The 24,052-nt window shown below is 50.0% G+C and overlaps 1 protein-coding gene across 3 annotated transcripts in view; it reads right to left on the bottom strand.

Annotated features, from left to right (window-relative positions):
• Positions 1-24,052, bottom strand: part of elf2 (E74 like ETS transcription factor 2) — a 160,899-nt gene that overhangs the window by 62,576 nt on the left and 74,271 nt on the right. For all 3 annotated transcript variants that reach the window (XM_033020640.1, XM_033020649.1, XM_033020654.1), the window contains one exon: positions 4,637-4,750. In XM_033020640.1, coding sequence (XP_032876531.1) covers positions 4,637-4,750 — 114 coding nt within the window. The remainder of the gene's footprint in view (positions 1-4,636; positions 4,751-24,052) is intronic.

Here is a 24,052-nt window from a genome sequence, read left to right as displayed (position 1 = left end):
AGGACTTCGACCGAGCCATGGTGAAGGAACGGCAAGATATTTCCAAGTCAGGAGGTCGTGCAGCTTGGAGGGCAACATCCAGATGGTGGTGCTCCCATGTTTTTGATAGCTCTTGTCGTTCTAGTTGGCCGAGGTTGCGAGTTTAGCTTCCACTACCTAAGGAGTCTCGGTGAGTCTTGTAGATCGTCCAAACTGATGCGACCGTGCGTCTGTGGTAGAGTGAGTGAATGGTTGTGGATGGGGTGCCAATCAAATGGGAGCTTTGCCCTGTGTGATGTCGAGCTTTTTGAATGTTATTGAAGCTGTACTCAACCAGGCAAGTGAAGACTGTTCCAGTACACTCCTGACTTGAGACTTGTATGTAGTGGGCCGGCTTTGGGAAGTTAGGCGAGTGCAGGATCCTGGTGATGGCAATTGTTGCTACGTCAGATCTTATTGTTTGAATCTGGGATCAATATATTTTGGTTAACTAAAAAATAACAGAGGCACAACAGTCAATGTTGTCGCCACACAGATTCAGTGATCTATATTCAATCCTGATCCTCGGTGCCGTCTGTGTGGACTTTGCACATTCTTCCTATAACTGCACAAGTTTCCTCTGGATGCTCTGGTTTCCTCCCACATCACATGCTGGGGGATCAACTGGTTACTGCAGGTTGCCCAATTAAGAGAGAGTGTGTGCATGTGCGCGTGTGCAAGTAAGTGAGCATGTATGAACACGATAGGGAGAAAGCATGAACGAGCGAGAGAGCCCGTACGTGCGCGAGTATTGAGAAAAAAGAAATTACGGGAAAATTAGTTGGGGAATGGGAATGATCTGATAGCGGCTTCGATGAGCCGAATTACCTACGTTATGAAATAAAAATAAAATAAATGTACGTCAGGGGATATGATGACATGATAGGCAGAATGAGTTCAAGCATGATTTGAATAAACGGTGGAACAGGCAAGAGGTGCTGAATGGCCTTCTCCCCGCCAGTGAAAACATCCTCTCCACATCCACTCCACCCAGGCCTTTCACCATTCGATAAGTTTCAATGAGGTCCCCTCAATTTTATTCCTTTGTTTCTCCATCACACACAGAAGTATATTTGGCACAGAATGCAACTGTTCAAGTCACCAATTTGTCTGTGGCAATTTGCGCCACCGGTAACAAATTCTAGCTGTGTCAATATCCCCCATCATCCTGGAATGAGTAAAAGGAAATGCGACTGGCCACAAAGTTGAAAAGTTTTCCAGGTGGGAAAATGGTAAAACTTCCCAAAAGTAGATGGCGTGACTACTACTTCAACCCACTAACAAGCCTGCTTTGACAGTAAAATAGAATATTTAAGTTTACACTTGGCATCACACCAGGAGAACGGACATGTCAATAAAAATAAATTCTCATATGAACAAGTATAAGGTGGTTCATTTTTGGCAAGGAGGAAAATAAGATTCACAGATAGAAATTTACATTTGCAATGTCAGTTATTAGGGACTGTAAAGAGCAAAAATATGTGTTAATTACGAGAGGGTCCAGAGGAGGTTTAGGAAAATGATCCCAGGTTAACATATGATGAGCGTTTGATGGCACAGGGCCTGTACATGCTGGAGTTTAGAAGGATGAGGCCTCATTGAAACTTACCGAATAGTGAAAAGCCTGGGCAGAGTGGATGTGAAGAGGATGTTTTCATTAGTGGGGAGAGGCTAGAACCAGAGGCTATAGCCTCAGAATAAAAGAACGTACCTTTAGAAAGGAGATGAGGAATTTATTTAGTCAGTGTGCGAATGTGTGGAATGTATTGCTACAGACGGCTGTGAGGGCCAAGTCAATGGGTATTATTAAGGCAGAGATTGGCAGATTCTTGATTAGTAAAGGGCCTGTCCCACCAGCATGCGATTGCATGCGTCCAGCGCGACCAAACGTGGTGGCTTGAGGCGTACGGCCTCGCGGGGCCGGTCCCACTTCCAACTGTGGAGCCGTCTGGAGTTGTGCGGGGCTGGTCCCGACATCATACTTACCAATCAGCTGGGCATGAGCGGGCCGACTGAATTTGGACATCGCGCAGCGTCGGGCGGTTACGTCATCACGCAACGGCATGCCGGGCGGTGACGTCATCGCGCAACGCCATGCACTAGGCGTACGGCGTCAAGACGCTGCGTATGATCACAGCCTCCTATGATCTCAATCTCAGAGGCCAACGTCAGAAGAACCTTCAAGGGTGAACTCTCAAAGCATCCAGCCCTGATGACCAACAACAATCTGGCTCTCAACATTAGCAAGACCAAGAAGTTGCTTGATTATTGTCTGCATGAAGGCAAAGTGAGGGAACATGCAGACACTGGCAGTACAGCAGTGGAGGGAGTCAACAGCTTCAGATTCCTGGGTGTACTCAACACTGATGATGTGTCCTGGGCTTAGCACATTGATGCAACCACAAAGAACGCCGGAGCACCATCACCCGGTGAGAGGGCCTGAAACTTCGGGCCTCAATAGTGGCGACTGTGGAGGCCTCAATAGGCCTGACCACGGGTGGACAATGAGGATGGGGACTGGACTTTGTGCCTTCGCCCGCAGTTGTGGGGGTATGTTTTTATGCTAAATTTCTTCTTCAGTGTTATGTTGTATTTTTATTAGTGTGCTGCAAGGACACCTAAATTTCCCCTAAGAAGGGGATTAATAAAGTATTTATTATTATTATTATTAAAGGACATCCATTGTACTGGTGCCCAAAAAGAGCAATGTGACGTGCCTCAATGGCTACTGACCAGTGGCATGCACATCGATCGTGATGAAGTACATCGAGAAGATGATTATGTTACAAATCAACTCCTGCCTGAGAAATGATCCGGACCCATTTCAATTCGCCTACCGTCACATCACATGAACAGCAGTCACAACCTTGATGGTTACCCACTCTGTGCTGAACCACTTGGACAACGGGAACGTGCACGTTACGCAGTTGTTCATCAACTACAGCTCGGAATTCAACACCATCATCTCATCCAAACTCATCATTAAACTCAGGGATAGACACAAAATGCTGGAGTAACTCAGCGGGACAGGCAGCATTTAAACCAGCATCTGCAGTTCCTTTCTACAACATTAAACTCGGGGAACCGCGCTTTCTGCTCCTCTCTCCATAATTAGATACCCAACTTCCTCATTAGCAGACCTTAATCAATATGGATTGGCGCCTAATCCTCCCTGAACCATCAGCATATCAGATCCTCAAGGCTGCAGGCTCAGTCCCTCACTCTACTCTCCCTATACCCAGGAGTGTCAAGCTAGACAACTCCAGTGCCATCTTTAAATTCACCAACGGGTAAGCACAATTCAGAGTATGAGAGATAGATCAATAATCGGGTTGAGCTGTGCCAGAACAACAATCTTGCCCTCGACATTAGCAAGACCAAGAAGTTGATTGATTATTGGCTGCATGAAGGCAAAGCGAGGGAACATGCACCTGTTTTCACTGGCGGTACAGCAGTGGAGGGAATCAACAGCTTCAGATTATTGGGTGTACACAACACTGATGATGCATCCTGGATTTAGCACAATGATGCAATCACAAAGAAAGCTCACCAACAGTTTCAGAAGTTTGAGGAGATTTGACATGTCCTTGAATGCTCTAACTTCGACGGGTATGTGGTGGAGAGCAAACTGACTTGTTGCATCAAGGCCTGGCTCAGCAATTCAAACGCTCAAAAACAAAGCAGGCTGCAGTAAGTGGCAGAGTTTTCCAGATCCATCACAGCTGCTGATCAGTCAAATAACAAAGGGATTGATGGGAAGCACTGCCTCAAGAAAGCAATAGCATCAAAGACCCACCCAACACTGGTCATGCTCCCTTCTCGCTGCTTACATCGGAAAAGCGGTACATGAACCCGAGAACGGTGTCATCTCCAGGTTCAAGAAGAGCTTCTTCCCATCAAATGTCAAGTTCTGGAACCAATGTGCATAAGCCTACCTCAGCAATGAACCACTCAGACTTTGCACTACTACAGTTGCTCTACGAACCTGTTTTTTTTAATCCACTATTATAGTCTAGTTTACTATATTATTATTGCTGTCGCATCTAATGTGCATGCAAAGCTGCAGCAAGTAAGTCTCATTATTCGGGTTATCTCATGCACATGACAAAATAAACCCTGTTGATCTTGAACGAAAACACGCGCGCACACACACCCACTCACTTACTCACAGACTCACTCACAGACTCACTCACACACATACATACTCACACACACCCTCCACCACACACACACCCTCCACCACACACACACACCCTCCACCACACAAACACACCCTCCACCCCACACACACACACACCAGGAATACTCCGAGTCCAGTTGTGCAATCTACAGATGACCTCCTGGACCACATTCAGCCAATTAATTACACCCAAGTGGAATTCCAGAGAGGCACTTTGCTATTTATCTAACGTTAGAGCAGAGTGTTTCAGCAAAGCAAGCGTGTCTGTTGAAAACAATTCAATCACTAGGAGATTTTTAAGAACGACGTTAATCTTAGAATGGGTTAATTACAACTTGTGTACAACAATAATAAGCCTTTGGCAAATAGGAATGAGCTGTAAGATGTAATTTTCGTATTGAAGTCCGAAGATTTCAACCTTCAGAGAGGGTTACCTACCGCTATTCTTGTCATCCCTCAGGCTGGTTGCAGAATCCATGTGGAGCAGTGCCTCAGCCGCCTCAATGGTCTTATCTGTGCAATGGACATGACTGCTGTGGACAGAGGCTTCCACTGTGAGAACAAAGCAACAGAACATGTAAGGCAAAATATCAACAACTGCACACAACGTATTATCTGAAAGCAAACTAGATTATAAATCAAACACATAACTTGCACTTTTGGCGGTCGCCAGAATGACAAACGAGTTTTCAAATATATTTTATTCAGAAAATATCTTCTCAGTTCACAGGCTCTCACAGCACATCAGGCCACGACGGTGGTCAGCACTGAACTGTCGCGCGAATGCAAAACCGCGCGAAAACAAGCAGCCCCTCCCGAGTCTCGTGACCACGACTTCATGCCCCCCCCCCCCAGAATCCGTGGTACGGAAAACGCACGGGTAACCGGACGGTTCGACCGGAACGCGTAGTTCGAGGTCGCGGGGCGAGTGTAACGGTAGGGGCCGGCAAGACAGAACCGGAGGGACGCGAAAAACGCGAATGAGGGACGGGCGTAACAGGGGAACGGAGAAACATAACCGGGGGTAACAGGTGCAGAGGGCGGCAAAACGGCCGGCGGACGTCCCCTACGCCGCGGAGTGGCCACTGCCACCGGGCTATCCTCGCTGGCTTAAGGCGGCTCGCGAAGACAAACTCCTCCTTGCCACCCATGTCCAACGTAAATGTCGAGGTACCAGTCCTCAGCACCCTGTACGGACCTTCGTACACCCGCTGTAACGGCAAGCGGTGAGCATCCCTACGAAGGAAAACATAAGCACAATCCCGTAACATAGTAGGCACATGCACCGCAGACGAACCATGCCGGGAAGTGGGAACCAGGACCAAAGCGCGCGCCCGCTCGCGAAGGTCAGTTAACACCGCCGAAGCCGGGATCTCCTGATCCCGGGGGACGGGCAGAAAATCCCCAGGTACTCGCAAAACCAAGCCGTAAACCAGCTCGGCTGAGGAGGCGTTGAGGTCCTCCTTAGGCGTGGTTGTGATGCCTAGGATGACCCAGGGCAACTGGTCGACCCAATCGGGGCCGGTGAGCTGAGCTTTCAACGCCGACTTGAGGTGCCTGTGGAAACGCTCAACCAAACCGTTGGACTCTGGGTGATACGCGGAGGTCTGGTGCAGTTTCGCATCATACAGCTGCGCCATACCACTCAAGTTCAAGTGAGTTTATTGTCATGTGTCCCTGTATAGGACAATTAAATTCTTGCTTTGCTTCAGCACACAGAACATAGTAGGCATTTACTACAAAACAGATAAGTGTGTCCATATACCATAATATAAATATATACACACATGAATAAATAAACTAATAAAGTGCAAATAACAGATAATGGGTTATTAATAATCAGAGTTTTGTCCGAGCCAGGTTTAATAGCCTGATGGCTGTGGGGAAGTCGCTATTCCTGAACCTGGTTGTTGCAGTCTTCAGGCTCCTGTACCTTCTACCTGAAGGTAGCAGGGAGATGAGTGTGTGGCCAGGATGGTGTGGGTCTTTGATGATACTACCAGCCTTTTTGAGACAGCGACTGCGATAAATCCCCTCGATGGAAGGAAGGTCAAAGCCGATGATGGACTGGGCAGTGTTTACTACTTTTTGTAGTCTTTTCCTCTCCAGGGCGCTCAAATTGCCGAACCAACCCACGATGCAACCGGTCAGCATGCTCTCTACTGTGCACCTGTAGAAGTTAGAGAGTCCTCCTTGACAAACCGACTCTCCGTAATCTTCTCAGGAAGTACAGGGAGGACGTGAACTGGGCCCCTCGATCAGTAGTGATATCGGAAGGAACCCCGAAACGAGCGATCCAATGTGAGACGATGGTCCTGTTGCCTGGCAGACCAGGGATCAGACACCTCGGTCAAAGCGAACGTGAGTGGCTTGTGGTCCGTGAAATGCGGAGAACGCGCGCCCCTCTAGGAAGTAACGGAAATGGCGGATCGCTAGGAAGAGCGCGAGGAGTTCCCGATCGAAAGCGCTATACTTAACTTCGGGGGCTCGCAGCTGCCTGCTGAAAAATGCCAGCGGCTACCTACTCGTTGTTCGAGGACGGCAGCTATTGCGACGTCGGATGCGTTTACGGTGAGGGCAGTTTGGGCTGACGCCCTAGGGTGTTCCAGCATAGTGGCGTTGGCCAATGCTGTCTTAGCCCCCTCGAACGCCTTCTCCGCCTCCTTGGACCTGATCAGGTCCTTAGGCTTACCGGCCAGACATTGGAATAATGACCGCATAATGGCGGCTGCTGACGGGACGAATCGGTGGTAAAAATTAACCATTCTGATAAACTCCTGTAGGCCCTTGACAGATAGAGGTCTCGTGATGCGACGGATAGCGTCGACCTTCTCGGGCAGCCGTGGCAGATAATGCTGTGACCCAAAAAGGAAATGGAACGCAATCCGAACTGGCACTGATCACCAACCCGTGTTCACGCAGCCGTTCGAAAAGCAGGCGGAGGTGCCTGACGTGCTCTGCCTGCGAGCTGCTGGCCACCAGAATATCATCGAGGTAGATGAATATGAACTGCAAACCCCGACCGACCTGATCCATTAACCTTTGGAACGCCTGAGCAGCATTCGTCAGGCCAAAAGGCATTCTTAGCCATTCGAAAAGGCCGAAAGGGGTGATGGTGGGCGTCTTAGGGACGTCGTCAGGATGGACCGGAATTTGATTATACCCGCGAATAAGGTCGACCTTCGAGAAAAAGGCTGCGCCCTCCAGATGAGCCGAGAAATCCTGGATGTTCGGGACTGGGTACCAATCTGCTGTGGTTACCGCGTTTAAACGCCTGTAATCACCGCAAGGTCTCCAACCCACGGACGCTTTGGGTACCATGTGCAGTGGGGAACCCCAAGGGCTATCCAACCGCCGGACAATCCCCATGTCCTCCATAAGCTGGAAATCATCTTGTGCGCTGCGCAGTTTATCGGGTGCGAGGCGGCGCGCGCGGGCAGGTACCGGTTGGCCCTCGGTGGGAATGTAGTGGACCACGCCATGCGTGAGCAACCCAGGGAAATCGGCGAGCAGGGCTGCGAAAGGTTGCTGGATCTCAGCTACCTCGTCGAGTTGCTGTAGGACAGATTATGCGGCTTGACAGGGCACAGGTCCGACACAGGGACCATGCTTCCGCCTCGCACATCGACTAACAGGGAGAACGCGCGCAAGAAATCGGCCCCCAGGATCGGTTGGGCGACGTCTGCAACGGTGAACTTCCACCTATACGGGCGTGAGTCGAAATTTAAGTCCAGGGTCCGCGTACCGTAAGGTTGAATGTCGCTCCCGTTAACAGCCGAGAGGACGGGTCCTACCTTACCGACGCGAGTATCTCGGGCGCTTGGAGGCAGGATGCTGGCAATGGCACCAGGAAACGGTGGCCAGAATGGCGATCACGGACGTAGAGGCGTTCGTTTAAGCCGATCGCGTTCGCCTCTATGGACGATCGGCCGAGGCATTTCCCTGAAATGAGCAGGGGCTCCGGCATCTTCGGGCTTCGGGTCCGTGGCGCTGATGGTAGTGGCACCAACGACGTCGGCTGTAGACCACTGGAAGCGGCGATGCTTCTTCGGCGCTGGGCTGGGCTTCTTCTTCCTCCCGATGTCGTCTTGGTTGCACCCGCGCCGCGACAGGGGAGCGGGTGAAGGCACAAATGTCCCGCCGTCTGTGTGCCCACAATTCATCGGCTCTCTCCGCGAGGTGCTGGGGGTCGCTGAAATCAGCTCAGGCGAGCATCAGGCGAACTTCGTCAGGCATCTGCTCCAGGAACGTCTGTTCGAAGAGCAAACATGGGCGGTGCCCATCCATCAGGGCCAACATCTTCGCCATGGATGGCCGCCGATCGCCGACACTGTCCATGTGTAGTATCTTCGCCGCCCTGTCTCTGTGGCTGAGACCGAAAGTGTGGAGCAGCAGGGCCTTCAGCCCTTCGTACTTGGCGATGGTCGGCGGGTCCCTGATGTAAGGCAAAAGCCTCGAGGCACAGTCTTGTGGCAAAGCTCCCACCACATGGAAGTACATGGTATCGTCTGCTATGATACGATGGAGGTGAAACTGTGCCTCAACGTGGGCGAACCACACCTGAGGTTGATAGGGCCAAAACAATGGCAATTTGAAGCCCTGCCGCGTGCCGGCCGATTCTGCGGGAACGTAGTCCTCCTGCATGATCTGCTTGTCTAACGACGGCTAGACAGGTCGGGGTCACCAATTTGGCGGTCGCAAGAACGACAACTGAGTTTTCAAACGTATTTTTATTCAGAAAATATCTTCTCAGTTCACAGGCTCTCACAACACGTCTGGCCACAACGGTGGTCAGCACTGAACTGCCGCGTGAAAGCAAAACCGCGCAAAAACAAGCAGTCCCTCCCGAGTCACGTGACCACGGCTTCCGAACGCCGGGTTTGATACCTGCGTGCGCCAGCAGGCGCAGCTACACACTCAAATGTTGTTAATGGCTTAGTTTCTCAATGTCTACCTTTTGTTTTTAAAATCAAACTACTATCCTCCAAAATTCACTTCCCTTCCGACACCTTCAGCTGCAAATCGCTGCACACTTGCCATTAACCTTGTTGTGATATGGTCCTGCTGTACAACACTATTTAGAGGGGCATCACAATGCAACTCAAACGGATCTGGAAGGAAATTGGACATCTTGGTAGGAAGCATAATAATCTAAACTGGCAACATTATTTTTAAAAAACTTTTATTTTGATGGAGAACAAGGGGGTATGCTGCAAAATATTAGTTATCACATATTACGTTAAACACAAAGATTCTAGCATAGCGTCCAGTAAGCAGATTAGAAACTTGTCCAAACAAGCTCCTTCCCCGTTTCAGATCTTTAGGAACACTCGGAAATTAAATAATGCCAAACAAGTGTAAACGACAGAGAGAAAGGGAAGGTACACAAAATTGCTGGGGAAACTCAGCGGGTGCAGCAGCATCTATGGAGCGAAGGAAATAGGCGACGTTTCGGGCCGAAACCCTTCTTCAGACTGATGGGGGGTGGGGAAAGAAAGAAGGAAAAAGGGAGGAGGAGGAGGAGCCCGAGGGCGGGCGGATGGGAGGGTGGGAGGAGACAGCTAGAGGGTGAAGGAAGGGGAGGAGACAGCACGGGCTAGCCAAATTGGGAGAATTCAATGTTGATGCCATAAGGACGCAAGGACCCCAGACGGAATATGAGGTGCTGTTCCTCCAATTTCCGCTGTTGCTCACTCTGGCAATGGAGGAGACCCAGGACAGAGAGGTCGGATTGGGAATGGGAGGGGGAGTTGAAGTGCTGAGCCACCGGGAGGTCAGGTACGTTATTGCGGACTGAGCGCAGGTGTTCGGCGAAACGGTCGCCCAACCTACGCTTGGTCTCACCGATGTAAATCAGCTGACATCTAGAGCAGCGGATGCAGTAGATGAGGTTGGAGGAGATACAGGTGAACCTTTGTCGCACCTGGAACGACTGCTTGGGACCTTGAATGGAGTCGAGGGGGGAGGTGAAGGGACAGGTGTTGCATTTCTTGCGGTTGCAACGGAAAGTGCCCGGGGAGGGGGTGGTGCGGGAGGGAAGGGAAGAATTGACGAGGGAGTTGCGGAGGGAGCGGTCTTTGCGGAAGGCGGACATGGGGGGAGATGGGAAGATGTGGCGAGTGGTGGGTTCACGTTGGAGGTGGCGGAAATGGCGGAGGATTATGTGTTGTATTTGCCGGCTGGTGGGGTGAAAGGTGAGGACCAGAGGGACTCTGCCCTTGTTGCGTGTGCGGGGATGGGGAGAGAGAGCAGTGTTACGGGGTATGGATGAGACCCTGGTGTGAGCCTCATCTATGGTGGCGGAGGGGAATCCCCGTTCCCTGAAGAACGAGGACATTTCCGATGTACGGGGTATGGATGAGACCCTGGTGTGAGCCTCATCTATGGTGGCGGAGGGGAATCCCCGTTCCCTGAAGATTCCTTCTTTCTTTCCCCACCCCCCATCAGTCTGAAGAAGGGTTTCGGCCCGAAACGTCGCCTATTTCCTTCGCTCCATAGGTGCTGCTGCACCCGCTGAGTTTCCCCAGCAATTTTGTGTACCTTCGATATTCCAGCATCTGCAGTTCCCTTTTGAACAGAGAGAAAGGGAAGCTCATGTTTAAACCTCAATTGTCAATGCTCATTTGTCAAGCTGCACAATGGCTGAAGAGGTTGAAGGAAGGTTATAAAGTGAGATTTGTGCACTGCGTGGAAGCATGCAAGTTGTAGAACTGCTTCTTCTCAACAGTGGATGGCAGAAGCAGAGAAGTGATAATCTTTGCAGCACTGTCGTTAAATCGAATGGGAGGCAAAATTGAAAGAACGCCAGTGAAATGTGAACAGACAAAGGAGAGAAAATACCGTCTCCTTCAAACCAAAGTTATTAAGCTCGAACCTTAAGTTAGTTCCCTAGTCAAAACAAAGCAATTACAAGAACGTAAATGTAGAATTGCAATGCAAATAACAAATGTACAAAGAGTGACATTATGATGCAAGAAATCTATAATATAACTAGACCAAGTGCAGACCCGTTGGGTCTGTTACCCCAACGTACTCATGTTTGAGTACGGTTGGGGGAGACAGCCAACCTGGGGGTAGCGACAGCGGCCGGGCCTCCGGCACAAAGACCGGTCCTGTTGCTCAGAAGGGTAAGGAAAAGAAGAGGAGGACAATATTAATAGGGGACTCTATAGTCAGGGGGTCGGATAGGCGATTCTGTGGACGCAGTCAGGAGACCCGGACGGTAGTTTGCCTCCCTGGTGCCAGGGTCCGGGATGTGTCTGAACGTGTCCAAGATATCCTGAAATGGGAGGGAGAGGAGCCTGAGGTCGTGGTACATATAGGTACCAACGACATCGGTAGAAAAAGAGAAGAGGTCCTGAAAAGAGAATTTAGGGAGTTAGGAAGAGAGAAGGACCACAAAGGTAACAATCTCAGGATTACTGCCTGTGCCACACGACAGTGAGAGTAGGAATGGAGCGAGGTGGAGGATAAATGCGTGGCTGAGGGACTGGTGCAGTGGGCATGGATTCAAGTTTCTGGATCATTGGGACCTTTTTTGGGGAAGGTGCGACCTGTACAGAAAGGACGGGTTGCACTTGAACTCGAGGGGGACCAATATCCTGGCGGGAAGATTTGCAAAGGCTACTGGGGAGACTTTAAACTAGAACGGTTGGGGGGAGGGACTCAAATAGGGAAAGTTAGCAGTCAGTGTGTGAGGCAGGAGGCAGAGAAGGGTAGCACTCGGACCCAAAATGTAGGGGAGAAAGAAGAAAAAGACAATAAACAGAGAATAAGAGGGGGTGGGTTTCTTAAATGTGTATATTTTAATGCTAGGAGCATTGTAAGAAAGGTGGATGAGCTTAGAGCCTGGATTGACACCTAGAAGTATGATGTTGTGGCGATCAGTGAAACATGGTTGCAGGAGGGCTGTGATTGGAAACTAAATATTCCAGGATTTCGTTGCTTCAGGTGTGATAGAATTGGAGGGGCAAGAGGTGGAGGTGTTGCATTGCTTGTCAGGGAAGATATTACAGCAGTGTTTTGGCAGGATAGATTAGAGGGCTCGTCTAGGGAGGCTATTTGGGTGGAACTGAGAAATGGTAAAGGGGTAGCAACACTTATAGGGGTGTACTAGACTAAGTGGGAACCGTTGGGTCCCAGCATCACACAGGAGGGCTGGTCATCCAACGCAATATTCCACCTCTCCACCAATTCCAATATTGGTGGCCAGTTGGGGGGGGGGGGGGGGGCTTTCTGGAGCGCTAGTATGGGTGTTGTGGGCTGAAGGGACTGGTTTCCAGAGGGCTAGTATGCAAATTGTGCGCCAAATGGATTCTTGGGCTGGCGTCTCAGTCAATCAAGCCTGTTGTGCTGGCAACTCACTCACTCACGGCTGGTGGGCTGGTAGTTGACTCACGGCGAATCCTTGAAATTCTATTTCAAGCAGGGTATAAGGCCACCAAATTCAAGTGCAGTTTCTTACCACTTCCAGCAGGGTGCAAGGCCACCAAATTCAAGTGCAGTTTCATACCATTTGAAGTAGAGTGCAAAGCCACTAAAGACAGCGAGTCGTGACCTCTCCCTCCTCCATCTTGCAGAGACTGAGCCACACCCACATTTCCGTGTTTTATAACCCCTCCCCCCCCACCGGAAAAGGTGTGGCTTTCATGGAGTGATTGACAGGAGAGAGATTCTCAACATTTTTTTTAAAACTAATAACACTTTTATTTTTCATTGATGGGAAGAATTCCCTGCACCTGCTCAGCGGAGGGGGACTGAGTAAGATGGCCAAAAATTACAGCCGTAAGTGGTAGCGTTTTATCTAAAATCAATATACAGTGCAAACAGGAAGTAAGTGCATTTATAGTAGTGCCTTTTAACTTCAAGCCAAAGCACCCAAGTCGCCATTTGCAGTAAGTAGTGCCTTTCAACTTATGCCACCATTTGCAGTAAGTGGTGCCTTTCAACTTCAAGCCAATGCACCCAACCCACCATTTGCAGTAAGTAATGCCTTTTAACTTCAAGCCATTGCATCCAAGCCACCATTTGCAGTAAGTAGTGCCTTTCAACTTCAAACCACACCCAAGCCACACCCAAGCCACCATTAGCAGTAAGAGGTGCCTTTTAACTTCAAGCCATTGCATCCAAGCCACCATTTGCAGTAAGTAGTGCCTTTCAACTTCAAACCACACCCAAGCCACCATTAGCAGTAAGAGGTGCCATTCAACTTCGTCAAAGCTCCCAAGCCACCATTTGCAGTAAGTAGTGCCTTTCAACTTCAAGCCAAAGCAATCAAGCCACCATTTGCAGTAATAGCGCCTTTCAACTTCATGCTACCATTAGCAGTAAATACTGCCTTTCAACTTCAAGCCAATGCACCCAAGCCACCATTTGCAGTAAGTAGTGCCTGTCAACCTCATGCCACCATTTGCAGTAAGTAGTGCCTTTTCTACTTCAAGCCAAAGCTCCCAAGCCACCATTTGCAGTAAGTAGTGCCTTTCAACTTCAAGCCAAAGCAACCAAGCCACCATTTTCAGTAAGTAGTGCCTTTTAACTACAAGCCAAAGCAACCAAGCCACCATTTGCAGTAATAGTGCCTTTTAACTTCAAGCCAAAGCTCCCAAGCCACCATTTGCAGTAAGTAGTGCCTTTCAACTGCATGCCACCATTTGCAGTGAGTAGTGCCTTTCAATTTCAAGACACACCCAAGCCAAGCCAACCAGGCGAGGGGGGGGGGGCGCTTTCTGGAGCGCTAGTATGAACCATTTTAGAACCAATAGACTTTTTTTTTTGCAAGCTTTAGAACCAATAGAGACACTTTTTGCAAGCTTTAGAACCAATAGACATTTTTTGCAAGCTTGAGAACCAATAGACATTTTTTGCAAGCTTGAGAACCAATAGACATTTTTTTGCAAGCTTTAGAACCAATACATTTTTTTGCAAGCTTTAAAACCAATAGACATTTTTTTGCAAGCTCTAGAACAAATAGACATTTTTTTGCAAGCTTTAGAACCAATAGACATTTTTTGCAAGCTTTAGAACCAATAGACATTTTTTTGCAAGCTTTAGAACCAATAGACATTTTTTGCAAGCTTAAGAACCAATAGACACTTTTTGCAAGCTTTAGAACCAATAGACATTTTTTTGCAAGCTTTAGAACCAATACTCTTTTTGCAAGCTTTAGAACCAATAGACATTTTTTTGCAAGCTTTAGAACCAATAGACACTTTCTGCAAGCTTTAGAACCAATAGACATTTTTTGAAAGCTTTAGAACCAATAGACATTTTTTTGCAAGCGTTAGAAACAATAGACATTTTTTTTTGCAAGCTTTAGAACCAATAGACACTTTTTTGCAAGCTTTAGAACCAATACACATTCTGCAAGCATTTTAGAACCACTAAGGGCACTTACATTTGAGAAACATGTGTTCAGTGTTATTCACAGCTCAGAGAAACGTGACCCTCCGCCTTCCTCCATCTTGAAGAGACTGTGTGGCACACCACTTCCTGGTTTTATAGTCCCTCCCCCCTGCCGCCAGCGGTGGCAGCAGAGAGAATGGGGAATTTTGTAAAAACTTTAATATCTCTGTCATTTTTAATCGACGGGAAAAATCCTCGGCACACATGCGGAGGAGGGGGGCTCTGAGCAAGGTGGCCAAAAATGACGGCCGTAGCTGGCGGCGTTCTCTCGGAAATCGCAGCACAGATGGCCAAAACCGGTCAAGAACAGACTTTTAGTAATATAAATAGATTATAGACCGCCAAGTGGGGAGCGAGAATTGGAAGAGCAAATATGTAAGGAGATCGCAGATATTAATAGTAAGCGCAAGGTTGTGATTGTGGGAAATTTCAATTTTCCACACATAGACTGGGAAACACATTCTGTAAATGGGCTGGATGGTTTGGAGTTTGTAAAATGTGTGCAGGATAGTTTTTTGCAGCAATACATAGAAGTACCTACTAGAGAATGGGCGGTGCTGGGCCTCCTGTTAGGAAATGAGACAGGTCAGGTGGCAGAGGTATGCCTTGGGGAACAGTTCGGGACCAGTGATCACAATACCATTAGTTTCAATATAATTATGGAGAGGGTCAGAAATGGACCTAGGGTTGAGATTTTTGATTGGAGAAAGGCTAACTTTGAGGAGATGCGAAATAATTTAAAAGGAGTGAATTGGGACATTTTGTTTTATGGGAAAGATGTGGAAGAGAAATGGAGGACATTTAAATGTGAAATTTTAAGAGTACAGAATCTTTATGTCCCTGTTCGGTGGAAATGAAATAGTAATAATTGGAAAATGCCATGGTTTTCAAGGGAAATTGGACACGGTTCGGAAAAAGAGAGAGATCTACAATAATTATAGGCAGCATGGAGTAAATGACGTGCTTGAGGAGTATAAAGAATGTAAAAAGAATCTTAAGAAAGAAATTAGAAAAGCTAAAAGAACATATGAGGTTGCTTTGGCAAGTAAGGTGAAAGTAAATCCGAAGGGTTTCTACAGCTATATTAATAGCAAAAGGATAACGAGGGATAAAATTGGTCCATTAGAGAGTCAGAGTGGACAGCTATCTGCAGAGCCAAAAGAGATGGGGGAGATATTGAACAATTTCTTTTCTTCGGTATTCACCAAGGAGAAGGATATTGAATTATGTGAGGTAAGGGAAACAAGTAGAGTAGCTATGGAAACTATGAGATTCAAAGAAGAGGTAGTGCTGACACTTTTGAAAAATATAAAAGTGGATAAGTATCCTGGTCCGGACAGGATATTCCCTAGGACATTGAGGGAAGTTAGTGTAGAAATAGCAGGGGCTGTGACAGAAATATTTCAAATGTCATTAGAAGCGGGAATAGTGCCGGAGGATTGGCGTACTGCACATGTTGTTCCATTGTTTAAAAAGGGTTCTAAGAGTAAACCTAGCAATTATAGACCTGTTAGTTTGACGTCAGTGGTGGGCAAATTAATGGAAAGGATACTTAGAGATAATATATATAATCATCTGGATAAACAGCGTCTGATTAGGAACAGTCAACATGGATTTGTGCCTGGAAGGTCATGTTTGACTAATCTTCTTGAATTTTTTGAAGAGGTTACTCGGGAAATTGATGAGGGTAAAGCAGTGGATGTTGTAAATATGGACTTCAGTAAGGCCTTTGACAAGGTTCCTCATGGAAGGTTGGTTAAGAAGGTTCAATTGTTGGGTATTAATGGTGGAGTAGCAAGATGGATTCAACAGTGGCTGAATGGGAGATGCCAGAGAGTAATGGTGGATGGCTGTTTGTCAGGTTGGAGGCCAGTGATTAGTGGGGTGCCACAGGGATCTGTGTTGGGTCCACTGTTGATTGTCATGTACATCAATGCTCTGGATGATGGTGTGGTAAATTGGATTAGTAAGCATGCAGATGATACTAAGATAGGTGGTGTTGTGGATAATGAATTAGATTTTAAAAGTCTACAGAGAGATTTAGGCCAGTTGGAAGAGTGGGCTGAAAGATGGCAGATGGAGTTTAATGCTGATAAGTGTGAGGTGCTACATCTTGTAGGACGTACATGGTAAATGGTAGGGAATTGAAGAATGCAGGTGAACAGAGGGATCTGGGAATAACTGCACAGTTCCCTGAAAGTGGAATCTCATGTAGATAGGGTGGTAAAGAAAGCTTTTGGTGTGCTGGCCTTTATAAATCAGAGCATTGAGTATAGAAGTTGGGATGTAATGTTAAAATTGTACAAGGCATTGGTGAGGCCAATTCTGGAGTATGGTGCACAATTTTGGTCGCCTAATTATAGGAAGGATGTCAACAAAATAGAGAGAGTACAGAGGAGATTTACTAGAATGTTGCCTGGGTTTCAGCAACTATGTTACAGAGAAAGGTTGAACAAGTTAGGGCTTTATTCTTTGGAGCGCTGAAGGTTAAGGGGGGACTTGATAGAGGTCTTTAAAATGATGAGAGGGATAGACAGAGTTGACGTGGATAAGCTTTTCCCACTGAGAGTAAGGAAGATTCAAACAACGGGACATGACTTGAGAATTAAGGGACAGAAGTTTAGGGGTAACATGAGGGGGAACTTCTTTACTCAGAGAGTGGTGGCTGTGTGGAATGAGCTTCCAGTGAAGGTGGTGGAGGCAGGTTCGTTTTTATCATTTAAAAATAAATTGGATAGTTATATGGACGGGAAAGGAATGGAGGGTTATGGTCTGAGCGCAGGTATATGAGACTAGGGGAGAATACGTGTTCGGCACGGACTAGAAGGGTCGAGATGGCCTGTTTCCGTGCTGTAATTGTTATATGGTTATATCTTGGCAGGACAAATCAAAATAGGATGTTCATGGTAAATGGTAGTGAATTGAGGAATGCAGTTGAACAGAGGGATCTAGGAATAACTGTGCACAGTTCCCTGAAGGTGGAATCTCATGTAGATAGGGTGGTAAAGAAAGCTTTTGGTGTGCTGGCCTATATAAATCAGAGCATTGAGTTTCGAAGTTGGGATGTAATGTTAAAATTGTACAAGGCATTGGTGAGGCCAATTCTGGAGAATGGTGTACAATTTGGTCGCCTAATTATAGGAAGGATGTCAACAAAATAGAGAGTACAGAGGAGATTTACTAGAATGTTGCCTGGGTTTCAGCAACTAAGTTACAGAGAAAGGTTGAACAAGTTAGGGCTTTATTCTTTGGAGCGCAGAAGGTTAAGGGGGGACTTGATAGAGGTCTTTAAAATGATGAGAGGGATAGACAGAGTTGACGTGGATAAGCTTTTCCCACTGAGAGTAGGGAAGATTCAAACAAGGGGACATGAGAATTAATGGACAGAAGTTTTGAGGTAACATGAGGGGGAACTTCTTTACTCAGAGAGTGGTAGCTGGGTGGAATGAGCTTCCAGTGAAGGTGGTGGAGGCAGGTTCGTTTTTTATCATTTAAAAATAAATTGGATAGTTATATGGACGGGAAAGGAATGGAGGGTTATGGTCTGAGCGCAGGTATATGAGACTAGGGGAGAATACGTGTTCGGCGCGGACTAGAAGGGCCGAGATGGCCTGTTTCCGTACTGTAATTGTTATATTGTTATATGGTGTGGTTGCAGGGTAGGAGGGGGGGGGGGGGGGGGCTGGGGGAAGGAAGGCGGCATGCGGCGTCACACACACTAACTACCCCCCGCACACACGCTAACTACCCCCCTTGATATTATATTAATATTATTAATTTGCTCCTTTTACCCCATAACCGCCCTATCCATTGACGCATAGCCCCAACTCGCAGGCGCGTCTAGAGAGAGGGGGGGGGGTAGAGAGTAAGAGCAGAGAGAGAATGGGGAGAGACAGAGAGAAAGGGGCAGAGACAGAAGGGCAAGACAGAGGGAGAGGGGGTGAAGGGGAGGAGGAGAGGGAGGGTGGGTGAGGGAGGAGGGGGTGGACGGAAGGGGGTAGGGGAGGGGTGGAGGGGAGGAGGGAGGGAGGGGGCTTTGGTGTAGGGGAGAGAGGGGGAAGAGTGGGGAGGGAGGGGGAGGAAGAGTGGTGAGGGAGGGGGGTGGGGTAGTCCATCTATTCAGGGGATCAGAGGGTATGGAGAGAAGGCAGGTACGGGATACTGAGTTGGATGATCAGCCATGATCATATTGAATGGCGGTGCAGGCTCGAAGGGCCGAATGGCCTACTCCTGCACCTAATTTCTATGTTTCTATGTTTCTATTCCCCACTCCCTATCACCCCCGCTCCTCTCCCTCTATTCCCACACTCTCCCTCCTCACCTCCCTCATTCCCCCCTCTCCCTCCCTACTCCCTCTTCACCTCCCCAGGATCTCGCCTGTCCTCCAGTTCTGCAGAATTGCTCGTTCACAGAGAGGAACACAAAACAGGGAGGTGTCAGAGAGCCAAATGCCAGCGCACGTCGGGGGGGGGTGTTGACGTAAAACACGGCCTCGCGACGCCCGCAGCCGTTGATAACTGCCAGCTGACAAGAGCCCTTTAAAGCCGCTAAGGCAATACGCGTTCGCCCAGGAGCGAGCGTTCACAGCAAAGGTACCGCGAGCAAGGGCATTGTGACGTCCGCAGCTGCCGCAGCTGCCGCAGCTGGGCTGCGGTCTGATTTAAACGAAATAGTAAGTTTTGTGAAGAATTGTATTGAAAATGTGTAGAGATAAATGACCAAATTTAATGAGGAGTGGATCTGTGAATTCATAAGTTAAATCACTATCGAAATAGTAAAAATCTCCGTGTTTTTGCATCTGGTTTTCGAGGGCATACGTTTCAAAGGCAAAATGCCGTATACCCGCACACACAGAATTTTAAAAGTATACTAGACCAAGTGCAGACCCGTTGGGTCTGTTTCCCCAACGCATGTTTGTGGGGGAGGGGGGGGGGGACTGCGGCGTCACACTCACCACCCCCCAAACACACAGGCGGGGGGGAGACGGGGGGGAGGGGAGAGGGGTGGGGGAAGGGGGGAGAGAAGTGGAAGGGTGGGGAGGGAGAGGTAGGGGGAGTGGGGGAAGAGGGGTAGGGGAGAGAGGGGAGTGGGAAGGGAGGGGGGGGAGAGAAGTGGTAGAATGGGGAGGGAGGGGGAGAGGGGTAGGGGGAGTGGTGGAAGAGGGATAGAGGGGGAAGGGGGCAGGGGAAGAGAGGGAAGGGGGTGGGGGAGAGAGGGATGGGGTGGAAGGAGGGGGAGAAGAGGGGGGAGGGGAGAGGTGGGGTAGGGGAGAGAGGGGGATGAGTGTGGAGGAAGATTGGGGAAGGGGGTGGGGGGGAGAGGGTGAGGGGTGAGGACAGGGAGATGGAGAGGGGGAGGAGAGAGTGGTGGGGGAGGGGGAGGAGAGGGATGGGGAGGAGAGAGGTGTGGGGGAGGGGGTGAGGGAGGGAGATGGGGTAGGGGAGGGAAGAGTGGGGGTGGAGGGGGAAGCGTGTGGAGGGAGGGGTGGGGGGAGAGAGGGGGAAGAGTGGGAGGGGGAGGGGTAGGGGCAGTCCCTCTATTCCCCACTCCCTATCACCCCCAATCCTCTTTCTCTATTCCCACACACGTGATCAAGCGCTTTGACACAGGCTGCGGGGGGAAGGGGGAGAGAAGTGGAAGAGTGGGGAGGGAGGGGGAGAGGGGTAGGGGGAGTGGTGGAAGAGGGACAGAGGGGTAGGGGGAAGGGGGTGGGGGAGAGAGGGAAGGGGGGTGGGGGATAGAGGGATGGGGATGGGAGGAGAAGGGGGAGGAGAGGGAGAGCGGTGAGGAGAGGGTGATGGAGAGAGGGGTGGGGGAGGGGAGGAGAGAGGGGAGGGGGAGAGAGGTGTGGGGGAGGGGGGAGAGGAGATGGGGTAGGGGGAGAGAGGGGGAAGAGTGTGGAGGGAGGGGGAAGAGTGGGGTGGGAGAAGGGGGTGGTGGGGTGAGGGAAGTGGGGTAGGGGAGAGAGGGATGGGGTGGGAGAAGGAGGGGGGAGAGGGGTGAGAGAGAGGTGGGGATGGGGAGCGGGAGAGAGGTGTGGGGGAGGGAGGGATGGGGAGGGAGATGGGGTTGGGGAGGGAGGGGGAAGAGTGTGGTGGGAGGAGGAGAGGTAGGGGCAGTCCATCTATTCCTCATTCCCTTCACCCCCAATCCTCTTTCTCTATTCCCACACGTGATCACGCGCCTCGACACAGGCTGCGGGGTGGGGGGGAGGGGCCGGGGCTGGAGCAAAGGCATATGTAAATGAATCCATTCCGATTGGACATCTGTGAGCATTGGGCATTGTGACATCACATGATGGAACATTCACCAACATTCTATAAGTGAGCTGTTTGTTTTTTTTAACATTTTGAAATTTCTGGGTGGGGTGGGGGGGGGGAAGGATTTCATTAAAAATGTGTACATAAACACGACAAAATTTAATGAGGAGTGGATTTGAGAATGTAAAAGTGAAATCTCTACCGAAATGGAAAAAATCTCGGAATTTTTGCGTGTGGTTTTGGCGGACCAAGGAATCAAAAGGCCAAAAATCTGAAAATGGAATCTGACATACACCCACAAACACACAGAGTTTTAATATATAGACTAGACCAAGTGCTGACCCGTTGGGTCTGTTCCCGCAACGCGCGGTTGCAAGGGGGGGGGGGGGGCAGCCTGACGTCATGGCACAACGCGACGCGCTAGGTATATGCCGTCAAGATGCTGCGTACGACATTGAGACGCTGCGTACGCCCGTCGAGACGCTGCATACGCCCTCAATGCGCCTGCGGGCCAACAGGCAGTTGAGAGATTGGAGGAGAGGAGAGGGGGGGGGGAGGGAAGGGGGGAGATGGTGTGAGAAGGGAGGGGGAGAGGTGGGGGGAAGGGAGGGGGAGAGGTGGGGGGAAGGGAGGGGGAGAGGTGGGGGGGAAGGGAGGGGGAGAGGTGGGGGGAAGGGTGCGGACGGGGGAAGGGTGTTTAGGCGAGGGCAGGGGGGGTAGGGGAGAGGAAGGGGAGAGAGAGAGAGGGAGGGGAGAGAGAGGGGGGAGGGGGAGAGAGAGAGCGGGAGAGGGGGGAGAGAGCGGGGGAGGGGGGAGAGAGCGGGGGAGGGGGGAGAGATCTCTCTCTCCCCCCTCTCCCGCTCTCTCTCTCCCCCTCCCCCCTCTCTCTCTCCCCCCCTCTCTCTCTCTTCCCTTCCTCTCCCCTACCCCCCCCTGCCCTCGCCTAAAGAGAGAGAGAAAGTGGGGGAGAGAGAAAGCAGGGAGATAGAGGGAGAGAGAGAGATAGAGGGGGAGGGAGAGAGAGAGTGAGGGGGGAGGGAGAGAGAGAGAGGGGGGAGGGAGAGAGAGATGGGGGAGGGAGAGAGAGAGGGGAGGGAGAGAGAGGGGAGGGAGAGAGCAGGGGGAGGGAGAGAGAGCAGGGGGAGGGAGAGAGAGCAGGGGGAGGGAGAGAGAGCAGGGGGAGGGAAAGAGAGAGAGAGGGGGAGGAAGAGAGAGGAGGGGGGAGGGAGAGAGAGGATGGGGGAGGGAGAGACGGGGGAGGGAGACAGAGAAGGTGATAGAGCGAGAGAGGGGAGGGAGTGGGTCGCAAGGTTTATTTCAAAGCTCGCTTGCCTGCTCGTAAGATTTTTTCAAAGGGGTTCGGTTTGCAGCTCAGAAATATCGAGAAAGGTCTGCAGAAGCCCACCCGCCGCGGCCTTGCTCGGGGTCCACGCCCGTCCACATCCTCGCTCGTGTCCGGCGCCTGTTGGGGAGGCTGCTGCCGCGGGCTGTGAACGCTCATTCTCTCCAAAGATCCTATAGCGGCTAAGCGGCTATATTTCTGCGCAATTTGAACAATGGAGAGGGTTGGAGCGGGCGGGCGGGCGTGGGGACAGGAGGCACACAGAGAGAGGCACAGAGGCAGGGAAGCTTCCTGCCTTTTGGAGCTGAGGTTTCTGATTTGCGGTGTCTATCGAGTGGGCGACCATGCTGGTGCGAGCGGAGCGAACGATCAAATGCAGCAGAGGGCCGGCCGATGGAGAGAGAGGGCAGTGAGAGAGGGGAGAGACAGAGAGGACAGAGGCATCGTTTGGAGACCCCTGGTATGCAGTCACCGGTTTGGCACCATTTCCAATTCCCAGTTGTAGTAAGTGCAGAGGTGTTGACCTGACCATGAAGGTCTGTTTTCTGGGGGGGGAGGGGGGGGGGGTGTGAGGGAGGGGCAGAGAGAGAGAGGGAGGGCAGAGAGAGAGAGACGGGAGAGACAGAGGGCAGAGACAAAGAGACTGCTGGCAGGCGTGGGGCGGCTTCTTTATGGCCCCGGTCACGGCCCCATCCCAAACCCCGGGTTTGGCCCCCACTACAGCTGGTTAGAGAGTGTGAGGCGTCGCATCCTCGGCACTTCTAAGACGTCGGCTCTGTCGCGCTGGCTGTTCCCCCGCTGCTGGAAAAGCAGCGGTTGAAGATGTGATGTTTGGCTTGAGGCAGCGTGACAGAGCCAGGCCGGGCACCAGCGGCAGGGAAAAATGTCGGCGTTTTTGGAGCAGAGGTGGGCGTCAGCAGCCGTTATGGTCGCTGGTCAGCAGCCAGCAGGAGGCGACAAAATGAGTGAGTGGGGGAGGGGGAAGCGGGGGAGATGGAGTTTAATGACGGAGTGCTGGCGGACCAAGGAATCAAAGGCCGAATCTGGCAGACACAGACAGACGGACAGACAGACAGACAGACAGACAGGCAGGCAGGCAGGCAGGCAGGCAGGCAGACAGACAGACAGACAGACAGACAGACAGACAGACAGACAGACAGACAGACAGACAGACAGACAGACAGACAGACAGACACAGTTTTAATATATAATAGATAGATAGAAGCCGCAGGCAGCACCATTTACTCTTCAACCTATACACCGTGAATTAATCATTTAGTGACCAAACAACTGTGCAGGAAACCGCAACACTTAAGTTGGGAACCTGTGAAAAATCAGTTTTACACTGTCAATAAAATTATTCAACAAGACAGATTTTTAAAATAAATTGTTGGGCTGCAAGGGAGGTGTAATCATCTTACTTTTATTTGATCGTGTCAAAACTCCTCAATGACAATCATAAGCAGGAAAGACTTTCAAGATCATTATATTTACTATCGAATAGACAACCTAGCTGTGCACATCTCACTTTTAAGTGAGATGCACTTCTTAAGAAATGATAGCATCACTGAGGGTGACAAATTTTACCACAACCCGAGCAAGTACACAACTGAAAAGTTATTTACTTCACGGAGCATGACATTTCTGCCCCAACTGTTAACAAGGGCAAGTAAACCTACCATGCATTTGCCCACCGACCATCGGACTTATTTTTCCCCGGAGAATCTTTACAAAGGAATGTAGTTCTAACCTATGTTTCTTTTTTTGTGGGTGGGGGATATGCACTACACACTGCAGATTTAGATTTATAATAAGTGAGTTCGGTATTCCGACTGCACATGTCCAGGTCAC

The sequence above is a fragment of the Amblyraja radiata genome, chromosome 1, assembly GCF_010909765.2.
Source record: "Amblyraja radiata isolate CabotCenter1 chromosome 1, sAmbRad1.1.pri, whole genome shotgun sequence".
NCBI lineage: Eukaryota > Metazoa > Chordata > Chondrichthyes > Rajiformes > Rajidae > Amblyraja > Amblyraja radiata.
The sequence above is the reverse complement of the archived record's forward strand: the minus strand, read 5'-3'. Positions and strand labels throughout refer to the sequence as shown.